General features: G+C 47.1%; 1 protein-coding gene across 3 annotated transcripts in view; it reads left to right on the top strand.

Annotated features, from left to right (window-relative positions):
* Positions 1–15,000, top strand: part of LOC110003929 (A-kinase anchor protein 13) — a 72,108-nt gene that overhangs the window by 952 nt on the left and 56,156 nt on the right. For all 3 annotated transcript variants that reach the window (XM_065957456.1, XM_065957454.1, XM_065957457.1), the window contains exons 2-7: positions 4,313–4,349; positions 5,911–6,070; positions 13,362–13,459; positions 13,769–13,846; positions 14,409–14,517; positions 14,588–14,780. In XM_065957456.1, coding sequence (XP_065813528.1) covers positions 4,317–4,349; positions 5,911–6,070; positions 13,362–13,459; positions 13,769–13,846; positions 14,409–14,517; positions 14,588–14,780 — 671 coding nt within the window. In that variant the 5' untranslated portion in view covers positions 4,313–4,316. The remainder of the gene's footprint in view (positions 1–4,312; positions 4,350–5,910; positions 6,071–13,361; positions 13,460–13,768; positions 13,847–14,408; positions 14,518–14,587; positions 14,781–15,000) is intronic.

Raw genomic sequence — 15,000 nt, forward strand, 5'->3', positions numbered from 1 at the left:
GATTGTATTAACAAAAAGATGTAACGAAGCATGAGGACCTCGGTGTGTTCCTTATTGAGACTTTTGTGTCTTACTGGACTCTCAATCTCTGTGGACAGAAACTGTAGGGACAGCCTTCCCCTGTAGAGGTCTGAGGTCTGCAGGTTCTGATCCACTGAAACCACTAACCAGCCCACGTCATTCTCCTCGTGAACAGACCCAGTCCTATCAAGGAGTGAGCAAACCTGTTAACTTTAGAGGAAACAACCATCACCTGTAATGCAACACTTCACACATAGACAGGAAACACACCTGAACACTACACCTATGAACACACACACTGCTTCCTGCTGTCACATCAGTGTGCAGCCAGCAGAACGGACACACAGCTCTGATCAGCAGACGACAAACACTGCAGAGCTGCTGCTGTCTCTCTCCTCCCCTCTCTATATCTCTCCCCTCTCCTATCTCTCTCCCCTCTCTCTCTCTGTCTCTCTCCCTCTCTCCTCTCTCTCTCTCATCTCCTCTCTCTCTCTCTACTCCCTCTCTGCTCTCCTCTCTCTCTCTCTCTCTCTCTCCTCTCTCTCCTCGCTCTCCTCTCTCTCTCTCTCATCTCTCTCTCTCTCTCTCTCCTCTCTCTCCTCTCTCTCTCTCCTCGTCTCTCTCTCCCTCCTCCTCTCTCTCTCTCTCGTCTCCTCTCTCTCTCGCTCTCCTCTCTCCTCTCTCTCGTCTCCCTCTCTCTCTCCTCTCTCTCGCCTCTCTCTCTCCTCTCTCTCTCTCTGTCTCTCTCTCTTCCGTCTGTCGCGTCTCATTCCTCCCATACCAGACATAACTTCTAGCCAGCTGAGTGATTCTGCAGCATCTCGCTGTAAAAGAACAACCAGAGTCAGCATAACACATCATTACAACAAGTAGTAGTAGTCTGTGTGTGTGTGTGTGTGTGTGTGTGTGTGTTTCATGTTGTTTCAGCAGGACACCAGCATGTCTCCTCCTCCTCCTCCTCCTCCTCCTCTCCCTCCTCTTCCTCCTACTCTTTCTATTTCTCCTCCTCCTCCTCCTCCTCCTCTTCCTACTCTTCCTATTCCTCCTCCTCCTCCTCCTCCTCCTCCTCCTCCTCTTCCTCCTCTTCCTCCTACTCTTTCTATTTCTCCTCCTCCCCCTAATCCTCCTCCTCTCTCCTCTTCCTCCTCCTCCTCTTCCGCCTACTCTTCCTCCTTCTCCTCCTCCTCCTCTTCCTCCTCTTCCTCCTCCTCCTCTTCCTCCTCCTCTTCCTCCTCCTCCTCCTCTTCCTCTTCCTCCTCTTCCTCCTCCTCCTCTTCCTCTTCCTCCTCTTCCTGCTCTTCCTCCTCTTCCTCCTCTCTCCTCCTCCTCCTCTCTCCTGCTCTTCCTCCTCTTCCTCCTCCTCTTCCTCCTCCTCCTCTTCCTAACTCCTGTCTTTCAGCAGTCTGAAATGTTCTGACTGTTATCAGGGTCACTCTGGCTGCCCTCTAGTCTGCTGAGCTTCCACATGCAGATAACACACACACACACACACACACACACACACACACACACACACACATACACACACACACACACACACACGTGTGTCCATGTGACGTCATGGTTCAAGAAGCTTCCAGTAACTGAGTGTAGATGTTTAAGTGTTAATGCACTATTTATAACATCCACACCCACGGTGTGTGTGTGCAGTGTGTGTCTGCAGTGTGTGTGTGTGCAGTGGTGTGTCTGCAGTGTGTGTCTGCAGTGTTTGTCTGCAGTGTGTGTGTGCAGTGTGTGTCTGCAGTGTGTTTACACTCAGTGTGTTGTGTGCAGGTGTGTGTGTGCAGTGTGTGTCTGAAGTGTGTGTCTGCAGTGTGTCTACACTCAGTGTGTGACTGCAGTGTGTGTCTGCAGTGTGTATGTGTGCAGTGTGTGTCTGCAGTGTGTCTACACTCAGTGTGCGTCTGCAGTGTGTGTGTGCAGTGTGTGTCTGCAGTGTGTGTCTGCAGTGTGTGTCTGCAGTGTGTGTCTGCAGTGTTTGTCTGCAGTGTGTGTGTGCAGTGTGTGTCTGCAGTATGTTTACACTCAGTGTGTGTGTGCAGGTGTGTGTGCTGCAGTGTGTGTCTGAAGTGTGTGTCTGCAGTGTGTCTACACTCAGTGTGTGACTGCAGTGTGTGTCTGCAGTGTGTATGTGTGCAGTGTGTGTCTGCAGTGTGTCTACACTCAGTGTGCGTCTGCAGTGTATGTGTGCAGTTGTGTGTCTGCAGTGTGTGTCTGCAGTGTGTCTACACTCAGTGTGTGTCTGCATTGTGTGTCTGCAGTGTGTGGTGTCTGCAGTGTGTCTGCAGTGTGTGTCTGCAGTGTGTGTCTGCAGTGTGTGTGTGTGCAGTGTGTGTGTCTGCAGTGTGTGTCTGCAGTGTGTCTGCAGTGTGTGTGTCTGCATTGTGTGTCTGCAGTGTGTGTGTCTGCAGTGTGTCTGCAGTGTGTGTCTGCAGTGTGTGTCTGCAGTGTGTCTGCAGTGTGTGTGTGCAGTGTGTGTCTGAAGTGTGTGTCTGCAGTGTGTCTACACTCAGTGTGTGACTGCAGTGTGTGTCTGCAGTGTGTATGTGTGCAGTGTGTGTCTGCAGTGTGTCTACACTCAGTGTGCGTCTGCAGTGTATGTGTGCAGTGTGTGTTCTGCAGTGTGTGTCTGCAGTGTGTCTACACTCAGTGTGTGTCTGCATTGTGTGTCTGCAGTGTGTGTGTCTGCAGTGTGTCTGCAGTGTGTGTCTGCAGTGTGTGTCTGCAGTGTGTGTGTGTGCAGTGTGTGTGTCTGCAGTGTGTGTCTGCAGTGTGTCTGCAGTGTGTGTCTGCAGTGTGTCTGCAGTGTGTGTGTCTGCATTGTGTGTCTGCAGTGTGTGTGTCTGCAGTGTGTCTGCAGTGTGTGTCTGCAGTGTGTGTCTGCAGTGTGTCTGCAGTGTGTGTGTGTGCAGTGTGTGTGTCTGCAGTGTGTGTCTGCAGTGTGTGTCTGCAGTGTGTCTGCAGTGTGTGTCTGCAGTGATGATGGAGAGATGACAGATAGATGATGGAGAGATATCAGTGTTCTCTGTGTGTGATTGTATTAAAGCAGCTGGTAATAAACAGAGCTGAGGTCAGTTTCGAGTTCAGAGGTTGTGAATGTAGAGGCTCAGCTGATCCTTCCTCTGCTGTATCTAAAGCTGTGTTTTCACTGTCTGTCCACTCGTCTGCACATGTCATGTGTTCACTGCCCTGCGTCACTGAGCACGCTCTGTAGCTTTACAGACAGACTGAACTCCAGTGACCCCATGCTGTATGAGGAGAGGGTGGGTGGGCTAAGTAGCAGCCACACGCACACACACACATAACCTACAAATATAAGTGATGTATTTATTTGTGTGGGGAGTGAGGATTATCTGTGCAGACAAACAGAAGGACAAGAGGATCATTCTGACTGACTGTCCTTTGAGTCCAGCTGTCCTCATGCTGTCCCCCTCCTCACACAGACCTGATCTGTCCTCATGCTGTCCCCCTCCTCACACAGACCTGATCTGTCCTCATGCTGTCCCCCTCCTCACACAGACCTGATCTGTCCTCATGCTGTCCCCCTCCTCACACAGACCTGATCTGTCCTCATGCTGTCCCCCTCCTCACACAGACCTGATCTGTCCTCATGCTGTCCCCCTCCTCACACAGACCTGATCTGTCCTCATGCTGTCCCCCTCCTCACACAGACCTGATCTGTCCTCATGCTGTCCCCCTCCTTACACAGACCTGATCTGTCCTCATGCTGTCCCCCTCCTCACACAGACCTGTGTTCACCTTCAGTTAGAGACATGATGAAAGGATGTCCTGACTGTGATGAACCCTGACCTTTACTCAAGTGTCAGCAGGGGGTCAAAGTGTCCTCACTAAATGAAGGATGAGTAGATGTGAAACATGTGACTTGTGATGATTCTTCTTTATTTATTACTGTGGAGACCAAGATGTAATTATATGTTCAGGTTCATTTATATAAATGAAACCACGATTTTATAGCACTGTGTTGTTTTGATTAGTGACTGACCTCTTCACATTGCATTGTACTGGGGGGCAGTAGCTCAGCCTGTAGGGACTTGGCTTAGGAACCGGAGGGTCACCAGTTCAAGTCCCTGTGGGGTACAAAGTATGGACGGTGGATCAGTAGCTAGAGAGGTGCCAGGTCCCTTCCTTACTGCAGAGGAAGGGACCCCCCCCCACACACACCCTGACATCTCTCCATTTGTGTGTGTGTTTGCTCATGTTCATATCATGATGATGACATCTGATTGTATCAGTCAGCTTTCATTAATATTATCTCTGTGTGTTCTTATAGAGTCATGAAGCTGAACCCTCAACAGGCTCCTCTCTATGTGAGTACACACACACACATACACATTGTTATTATGAGTCTGTTGACATCATGTTCAGGTTTAGTAATCTGAATAATTGTAAGGAGCAGTATGTAACTCTGACCCCTAGTGTTTAAAATGGGTACTGCAGTCTAAATTAAAACATCATGGAGAGCTGTTTCCCCCCCTCCCCCCCTCCTCTGTAGAGTGGATGCTCACTCAGGTCACCATGTGGTGGACTCTGAAGCTTCAGTGTTTATCCAGCTCTGCATGGGTCTGTAAACCTTTCTGTGTTCTAACCTCTCTCCATTTTTCAAAAGCATCTCCAATATTGATCCTAGTTTGAGCACGTTTCTGCTCGTGGAGCTTATTAGAAACATGCAGAGGCTTTTTAGGTCGGGTACAATCACTTCTATCTGAACCACTTCTCTTGACCCGCTTCCATCGCTGCAACACCTGTTGACCTGATAACTGCTCTCATATCTGGCAAACCGAGGGGCGTCCAAAACGGCTGTGTGTGTGTGGGGGGGGGGGGGGGGACTGGTTCAAAGTCTCCAGTCCGTTATTACAGTCTTAGCATTAGCATTAGTATTAGCGTGCTCTGGGCTCCGTGTTTCAAAGATGGTCCTCATGTTGACAATAACCTGCAGGTGTGTTAGCTTAGCATAAATGTTTCCTATTTCAGATGCAGCCAAGCATTTGTGTGTGTGTGTGTGTGTGTGTGTGTGTGTGTGTGTGTGTGTGTGTGTTAGAGAGTGATGTGAAACATTCCTGTGTGCTATTGTTAGCCTGTGTGTGTGGGTGTGTCTGTTAACAGGCTTTTAACTGCGTGTTCAGCACAAGAGTGTGTGTTGTGTCATGTTTCAGTGAAGAGGGAGGGGGGGGATTACACTCTGCAAGCTGTATTTATTTTAACCCTTTAATGCATCCACTGTGTTCACTTAGACACCCTTCATTATTTCAGAAAAGTTCATGTGAACAATAACAAAACATTCTCTTCATCTGTGAGTTCTGAAATATAGAAATTTGTTTTTGATTAATCTCTGAGGGCAGATTCTGTTTGCACTCGTGTTTCTCACACACATGCACAAACGGGACCTGTGGACCTGCATGACCTGGTACCTCTCCAGCTCCAGACCGACTTCCATAGATAGACAGATCTTTATTGTCATTTTATAAAACAGAACGCTGTAGGAGTATTCCAGCTGCAGCATATCAAATATAAATCCATCGCTTGATTACCCTCCATGTGTCTCTGTAGCTGCTGTAGAAATTGAGATCAATAGTTCACCTCTGTACTGAAGATTTAACCCTTCATGCTGCTGCTGCTGCATTAGTGTCTGAGGTAACGCATGAAGCTGAACACATTAGATGTGTGTGTGCACAGATGAGGTCACCTTCATCACTTTAAACTCAAACACACCTGTCTCATTTCCAGCACTGACTGGAGCTCCTTCTTCTTCTTCAGCTCATACTCTGTGTGTGTGTGTGTGTGTGTGTGTGTGTGTGTGTGTGTGTGTGTGTGTTGTGTGTTGTGTGTGTGTGTGTGTGTGTGTGTGTGTGTGTGTGTGTGTCCTCTCAGGGGGAGTGTGTGCTGACTGTGCAGCTCAGTAATGAAGACGTGTGTCACTGTGATGAAGAGGAGGAGGCGGAGTTTTATCTTCTATTCTCAGGATCGTCCCAGAGACACGTGAGCAGCACCCTGAGATTCAGCCAGGTCACGCTGCAGGCGGTGTGTCCAGGTAACACACACACACACACACACACACACACACAGTACTGATGACAGCATGGCAGCTCGCTGATATTAAACATACTGAGCTCACCTGTGTGTCTGAGGAGCTGAGTCTAACGGAGAAGTGTGATTGGTCAGAGCAGCAGCTGTTCAGGTGTTGGATCTGTTTCAGGTGTTGGATCTGTACAGGTGTTGGATCTGTTTCAGGTGTTGGATCTGTTTCAGGTTTTAGATCTGTTCAGGTGTTGGATCTGTTTCAGGTGTTGGATCTGTTTCAGGTGTTGGATCTGTACAGGTGTTGGATCTGTACAGGTGTTAGATTTGTTCAGGTGTTGGATCTGTTTCAGGTGTTGGATCTGTACAGGTGTTGGATCTGTACAGGTGTTGGATCTGTTTCAGGTGTTGGATCTGTACAGGTGTTAGATCTGTTCAGGTGTTGGATCTGTACAGGTGTTGGATCTGTTTCAGGTGTTGGATCTGTACAGGTGTTAGATCTGTTTCATGTGTTGGATCTGTTTCAGGTGTTGGATCTGTTTCAGGTGTTAGATCTGTACAGGTGTTAGATCTGTTTCATGTGTTGGATCTGTTTCATGTGTTGGATCTGTTTCATGTGTTGGATCTGTTCAGGTGTTGGATCTGTACAGGTGTTGGATCTGTACAGGTGTTGGATCTGTTTCAGGTGTTGGATCTGTACAGGTGTTTGATCAGTTTCAGCTGTTGGATCTGTACAGGTGTTGGATCTGTACAGGTGTTGGATCTGTTTCAGGTGTTTGATCAGTTTCAGGTGTTGCATCTGTACAGGTGTTGGATCTGTTTCAGGTGTTGGATCTGTTTCAGGTGTTGGATCTGTTTCAGGTGTTTGGTCAGTTTCAGGTGTTGGATCTGCTTCAGGTGTTGGATCTGTTTCAGGTGTTGGATCTGTTTCAGGTGTTTGATCAGTTTCAGGTGTTTGATCAGTTTCAGGTGATGGATCTGTACAGCTGTTGGATCTGTTTCAGGTGTTGGATCTGTTTCAGGTGTTTGATCTGTACAGGTGTTAGATCTGTTTCATGTGTTGGATCTGTTTCATGTGTTGGATCTGTTTCAGGTGTTGGATCTGTTTCAGGTGTTGGATCTGTTTCAGGTGTTGGATCTGTACAAGTGTTGGATCTGTTTCAGGTGTTGGATCTGTTTCATGTGTTGGATCTGTACAGGTGTTGCTTCTGTTTCAGGTGTTGGATCTGTACAGGTGTTGGATCTGTTTCAGGTGTTTGATCTGTACAGCTGTTAGATCTGTTTCATGTGTTGGATCTGTTTCATGTGTTGGATCTGTTTCAGGTGTTGGATCTGTTTCAGGTGTTGGATCTGTTTCAGGTGTTTGATCAGTTTCAGGTGTTTGATCAGTTTCAGGTGATGGATCTGTACAGCTGTTGGATCTGTTTCAGGTGTTGGATCTGTTTCATGTGTTGGATCTGTTTCAGGTGTTGGATCTGTTTCAGGTGTTGGATCTGTTTCAGGTGTTGGATCTGTACAAGTGTTGGATCTGTTTCAGGTGTTGGATCTGTTTCATGTGTTGGATCTGTACAGGTGTTGCTTCTGTTTCAGGTGTTGGATCTGTACAGGTGTTGGATCTGTTTCAGGTGTTTGATCTGTACAGCTGTTAGATCTGTTTCATGTGTTGGATCTGTTTCAGGTGTTGGATCTGTTTCAGCTGTTGGATCTGTACAGGTGTTGGATCTGTTTCAGGTGTTGGATCTGTTTCATGTGTTGGATCTGTTTCAGGTGTTGGATCTGTTTCAGGTGTTGGATCTGTACAGGTGTTGGATCTGTTTCAGGTGTTGGATCTGTTTCATGTGTTGGATCTGTTTCAGGTGTTGGATCTGTTTCAGGTGTTGGATCTGTTTCAGGTGTTGGATCTGTTTCATGTGTTGGATCTGTTTCAGGTGTTTGATCTGTTTCAGGTGTTTGATCTGTTTCATGTGTTTGATCAGTTTCAGGTGTTGGATCTGTACAGGTGTTGGATCTGTTTCAGGTGTTTGATCTGTACAGCTGTTAGATCTGTTTCATGTGTTGGATCTGTTTCAGGTGTTGGATCTGTACAGCTGTTAGATCTGTTTCATGTGTTGGATCTGTTTCAGGTGTTGGATCTGTTTCAGGTGTTGGATCTGTTTCAGGTGTTGGATCTGTACAAGTGTTGGATCTGTTTCAGGTGTTGGATCTGTACAGGTGTTGCTTCTGTTTCAGGTGTTGGATCTGTTCAGGTGTTGGATCTGGTGTGTGTGTCTAAAAGAGGCCGAGTTCGGCCCTGCGCGATCGGTGTCTCTGAGGCGTCTGGATGGCCGCGAGTGTACAGATCTCTGTGTGTGTGTGGGTGTGTAGCCTATGTGCGTAATGGCGCGGTGGTGGAGTTAGTCTCCAGATGTGCGTCTACACGGGAATACATCCATACATCCATACAAAACATCCATACATTTTGAGAGGCATTCGGTCTGGGCAGACACTGAGGCAAAGTCTGGGCAGACTGTCTAACTATGTCTAAAGCTCGGCATAAAGCATAACCAGGCATTAGCAAAGCTTTGCTACTCAAGGTGCATTCTTTAACAAAACAAATGAAACAAACAGACAAGAGGAGGAGAGAAGGAGAAGAGTATAAGGTGTAGATTTGTGGGCTAACTCCTAGCCTGGGCAGGAGTAAGCCTGTGGGAAGGTGTTTGTGGCATGTAGGTGTGTAAATGTACATGTACATTATGTGTCTCCCTACCAATGTCAAAACACAAAACAGGGACTAGGAAACATTCATGTCGGTAGTGTGACATTGTTGTGTTTTTGGAATGGAGGCTACACCCCCACTCCTATGTGGAGTCAGAATCGGGTTCTCTGTAAGCGAGGGAGACCCCCTGACATACCACCTCTTTCATGCGCTCCAACTCCCTGGCAGAACTGTCAGAACTTGCTTCCTTAGGAAGCTCGTAGGAACTCCGGTTATACCTACCCTTCTGTTCTGAGAGTTCCGTTCGGATCTGGTAGTTCTCAGTTCTCCAGGCTGGAACCTACTCTGTGGTTGAGTCCCACCTTCACCCCCCTGGCTCTGTTCTCTATTCTGCCGGTGATGTGGTCTCTTATGCTTATTCCTAGCACGAGGCAACTTGTTGCCTTCACGTGTTACATGACGTAAGCGTGTCTGCCAAACCGCCTGTGCGAATTTCTTGATCTCTTTCATACTAAGCTGATGTTTACGACTATGCATGGTGACGTCTGACCGCACGCAGCCATGCAGATTGTGCATGAAGATGGAATTGAAAGTTTGGTTCTCTTCCAAACCTAGAGCCTTACGTCCCTGGAAATATGCAGATCTTAGGCGCCAGTAATAATCTTTGGGGACTTCATGCTTCTGATGCAAGACACTGAAAACACTAAGAAGGGCAGATGCAGGGTCAATGTACGTGGAGTATTCCTGGCGCAAAGCATTGCAGAGCGCAGAGTACTGGTATCTGATCTCAGGCTGAAGGGTAGTCGTGAAGTTATGGACACTCTTGGAAGTTGTCTTTCAGATCAGCCTGAATTTTTCTCTTGTGGATGCATCAGGTACATCACTGAGACACAGGTTAATCGCTCCGAGGTAATCATCGATGCAGCGGTCTGAGTTATCTGGATCAAACCGCTCTACATCCTTTGCTATAGATTCAATGAGCCTTATGCGCATTCTTTGATCTCTGGGTAACAGGGAGCCATCCGAGTCATCTGAGGTTTGGATATTCCTCAGCTGTGAATCATGCGATGGGAACCTACAGGTAGCAGGAGGGGGCCTGGTGTTATCTTTGCCTCTGGGGGCTGAGTAGTCACCCCCTTCCTATGTGGTGATTCAAACCTGCGGAGGTGTGAAAGGGTGTCACAGCTGTCAGGGAACTGGGGCATTTCCCCAAGGAGCGGGGCTCCACAGTCAAAATCAGGGAAAACTAGACTTATTTCCTCAGTCCTTGGGTTATCCTGGCTGCTCCGCTCTTTACTTCTTCTTTTTCAGCAGGGTTGTTTGATCTCTTAAGGGGCTTGGTCCAGGATCAGAGTCATATCCTGACGATATGTCTTGCTCCATGCTTACCTGTGCTCCCTGAATTAATTCAAACATGTCCAACACTTTCTGCTTGGCAGTTTGTAAGTGCTGACTAACAGATTTGTTTCCTTTCTGCAAGGATCGGACCTTTGGTGGGAGTGTCCCCATGAAAGCACGGACATTCCTAGCCGTAGTCTTCCAGATCCGTTTCAGTTTTTCATGTGAGGATGCATGAGGCAGGTCAAGGAGACAATGGTCGACTTCTCTAAGGTAGTCGATGATACTTGACTCTGGGCTATCTGTGCCTCCTCCCTGTCTCTAGGGGGCGTAAAGTCCCTCCTCCTGAGGGGTGAGGGTTCTCTTGGCTCAAAGCATATTGCGGAACGCGGGGGCCTTGGGGCCTTTCCATGTGCTTCATGGTCTGGGGAGACGTGGCGAAATTCATCTTTACCCACCCGGCTCTTTACCGAGTAGTTAGAGGACGTGTGCGCTTTTGTGCCTGGGTCGACCCGGCTGCGCCTTCCCTCCTCCTCCAGATCCTGCAACATGTCTGTCTCCCTCCTCCAAGGACTTGGTTCAGTCTCCCATCCTTTGTCTGAGGTTCCCTCAGTTGACATGGGGGCTGCAGTACATACCTGCCCATCCTGAATTCTGGGTACCGTGACACTTTGATTCTTCTGTTCGGCCAACCTGCTGCTTCTATGCAATGTTTCCTTCTCCTCCTGCAGGGCCTTGCATTTGTCCTGCAAGGTTTTAAGTTGATCCTGCATTCTTTTGAAGTCGTCCCGCAGGATCTGTTTTTCTTCTCGTACCTGGGCTAGCGGTGCCCGGTGTTTCTCATTCTGCAAACATGATTTTGCGCTCATGAAGGAGGAGAAGTTGGCCTTGAACATCTGAAATTGTGCACTGTGGTTTCCCAGTTGGATTAATTATATACTCAAATAACTCCTTTATTTTTTCTTAGCATGTGCTGAGGGTGTAGGAGTTCAGACTGTAGATCTCTAAAGGGAGATGGATAAGACCAGCAACTCCATCATGAAGGGGTGGATCGTCTGATCCACAGCGAGCCTTGGCCCATGGTTGTCTTCTGCATACATTCTGTCTTTGTTAGGGGTGGTCCTGGCTCAGTGGTTGACAAGATCAACTATCTCCTCTAACTTCTTATCACTAATGCTAATTGAATAGCTATATAGGTTGGCACTCTCCTCTGAGGAGAGGTTCGTCAGACCGGCAACAGTTTCTTGCAGTGCTGCATCGTCTGATCCAAAATGAGTCTCAGCTCCCGGCTCACCTAGGGTCTTGGTACACATTTTTTGTGATAAAATGGAACCACAGTGGATTACTGTTAACAAAACCGCTAAGCTAAACAAAGCTAGATCAACACAAGAGCAAATCTTATCTAGGTTTCCCAACTGATCACTGCAGTCCATCCTGGAAGCTAGGAGAGGGGATTCACACCTCAAGTCCTCAAAGGAAGGGAGGAACTCACACCTCTCAGACAGCTGGCTATGCAACAATGATGAGGTTACACTCTCATCTGGCCAAATGGCTCTCAAACAACAAGGAGCACCACAATCCTTTAGTAGAATACTTCAGGATCAAAATGGGTTAGGGTTAGGGTTAGTGCAACAAATCACGTTCATTGAGAAGCTGCATCATTATGTCCAATTGTTGCATGGACACAAAGGGGACAACAGTTATTGCTTTAACCAACAACATACAACACAACTAAGCCACAGTTTGACGTCTGCTTTGCTTAAACAACAAAAAAAATTAAAGAAAATATAATTTTCGAGAAGAAGGATCCCTTTTAGGATTTAAGTTTGGATTACTGTGCATTAACAGTGCAATAAAGCTGGTTTATTGAAGACCTCACAAGAGTTTTAAACAGGTAAAACTCAGGACGCAGTGGTCCAACAAAGATAAAAATTACAGTTTTCACATCAATCAATCAATTGTTAAAAACACTCTCTAAAGCTAATTCTGCCCAGACCTAATTAAGCCTCACTTGTGAATCACTTTGCCCGCGATTGGTGAAGGAAAAGACTCCGGCGATTGAACAGATCTTCAGTCCGTTCTGGTGCAGAGGCGTCTGATGGCGGCGAGGGTCCCTTACGGCAAGAGCAGCTTCGTTGGTTCTCCGTCGAGTGGAAAGATGTCCGTTGATGTCCTTTCGTTGCAGGACGGAATAAGACCGTTATCTTTCTGATAATCTGTTATAGTCTGACACTCTCCGAGAAACTGAGATGCGTTCACTGGACAATCCGAGCTCGGAATTCAGAACATTGCCGGCCGCACCTGTACAGGTGTTGGATCTGTACTGGTGTTGGATCTGTACAGGTGTTGGATCTGTTTCAGGTGTTAGATCTGTACAGGTGTTGGATCTGTACAGGTGTTGGATCTGTACAGGTGTTGGATCTGTTTCAGGTGTTGGATCTGTACAGGTGTTGGATCTGTTTCAGGTGTTAGATCTGTACAGGTGTTGGATCTGTACAGGTGTTGGATCTGTACAGGTGTTGGATCTGTTTCAGGTGTTGGATCTGTTTCAGGAGTTAGATCTGTACAGGTGTTGGATCTGTACAGGTGTTGGATCTGTACACGTGTTGGATCTGTTTCAGGTGTTGGATCTGTACAGGTGTTAGATCTGTTTCATGTGTTGGATCTGTTTCAGGTGTTGGATCTGTTTCAGGTGTTGGATCTGTACAGGTGTTGGATCTGTTTCGGGTGTTGGATCTGTTTCAGGTGTTGGATCTGTACACGTGTTGGATCTGTTTCAGGTGTTGGATCTGTACAGGTGTTGGATCTGTTTCATGAAGGATCATCAAAGCAGGATCACATGTCAGGGATTTCAAAGTAAAGTTCAGACGGTATCATTGGAGCATGTGGAGCAGCTGATTGATGAAGATACTCTCTGTAATAAGAGCTCACACTATGACTCGGCCTCTGCCTGCTGCTGAGGGAAGCTACAGGAGAAACACCATGTTGCTCTCTCTCTGTCCATCGTTATTCCAGGGATGTAAACATGTATTCACATTGTGTGTGTGTGTGTGATGGTTAGTGTCCCTGAACGTGTTGGAGCCTGCAGGTGAAGATGTGGGAGGGATTGATCACCTCCTGCTGTGTGAAACATCTGGATTATTCATTCTGCATTTCATTTAGAGACAATATGGAGAGGCTTCAAATGTTTTCAACTTTATCAACTAAATGTCAGTATGTGTGTGTGTGTGTGTGTGTTTGTGTGTGTGTGTGTGTGTGTGTGTGTGTGCAGCCCATAATGTGTGTGAGCAGGTCTTGGTGACATTATGTGTGGCTCGGCCTGGAGGACCAGTGGACACACACTCTCAGGAGACCTTCTGCTTCATACAGGTACACACACTGCTATCTCTGTGTGTGTGTGTGTGTGTGTGTGCGTGCGTGCGTGTGTGTATATGTTTGTGTGTGTGTGTGTGACCCACTCTTTGGCCCTAAGCCACCAGTTGAGAACCACTATAACCTGTATCTTACTGATGAGACTTTCTCATATTTGACTGTTTAATAACTTTTGACATCAACTTGAACTTTAATGTGAATTTAACCAGTTTTAGAAAATGTAAAACGTGAAGGTTGTATGTCTTTAATCATAATATTATATGTGTGTGTGTGTGTGTGTGTGTGTGTGTGTGTGTGTGTGTACAGGATCTGGCTCTGGACATGGCTCACTTCCTGTTGCACTGCACAGCTCCACAGGAAGCTCTGATGTTGGAGGACCAGCAGGTATCTAACTGACCGCGTTAACGAGTTCATGACTGACTCGGCTTCAAATTAAACTGTTATTGTTTTCTTCTTCTTAAAGATTTATTTTTGTGCCTTTATTGTAGAGACAGGACCGTGGATAGAGTGAGAGAGAGTAGGGACATCACACATTGACCTCATGACATCACACATTGACCTTATGACATCACATATTGACCTTTGTTACCGTTCCTTTGAGCTGTTTGACCTCACTTTGGGATCCCTAACCACTTCCTGTTTCTGTGCTTAACTTCATGTCTTCGCCTTCACTCTACAGGAAGGGCTTTACTGTATTTCAAAATAAAAGCACACAGCAAGTAAAATACTCTCAGCAAGATAGCACAAACAATCAAAATATAAGATTTTTTTTATGTTTAGATTTGAAATAATGAAATTTAAAATTATGATTATAAGAATGTATCGTTTGGCTGCCCTCAAAAATATCATGACATCAGCTGTTGATCTGCTGTCACTCTGACCTGCGTGTGTGTGTGTGTGTGTGTGTGTGTGTGTGTGTGCGCGTGCGTGCGTGCGTGTGTGACAGAGTGAGAGGTTGGATCAGAGTCTGGCACTGGCCCTCAAACACCTCAGCCTGTCCCCCCACAGGACGACATCAGGACCCCCCACACACACACACGCTGACACACACACAGGTGAGTCACAGCAGGTCTTTATTTCACTTTATTTGTCGACATGTGTTGACCCTTATGTCTCTCTCTCCAGCTGAGGCTCGAGTCCAGCAGCTCTGCAGTCTGCTGCACTTGGCGTCCCGTCACGGTCTGAGGGCGGTGGCGTCGTTTGTCCTGCAGCAGCCCGGAGGTCGGGACGCCCTGAGGAGGCCGAGCACTCGGGGAGAGACGGTGGCCCGAGAGGCCGAGAGACGAGGACACGAGCAGCTGCTGCAGCTCCTCAGACGGTGAGTTCATCAGGCTGTTTGTTTACTGTGTTTGTTTACTGTGTTTGTTGTTGTGTAGTGTTTGTTGTTGTGTAGTGTTTGTGTTGTGTAGTGTTTGTTGTTGTTTACTGTTTGTGTTGTGTAGTGTTTGTTGTTGTTTACTGTTTGTGTGTGTATTGTTTGTTGTTGTTTACTGTTTGTGTTGTGTAGTGTTTGTTGTTGTTTAGTATTTGTTGTTGTT

The sequence above is a fragment of the Labrus bergylta genome, chromosome 7 (assembly GCF_963930695.1).
Source record: "Labrus bergylta chromosome 7, fLabBer1.1, whole genome shotgun sequence".
Classification (NCBI taxonomy): domain Eukaryota; kingdom Metazoa; phylum Chordata; class Actinopteri; order Labriformes; family Labridae; genus Labrus; species Labrus bergylta.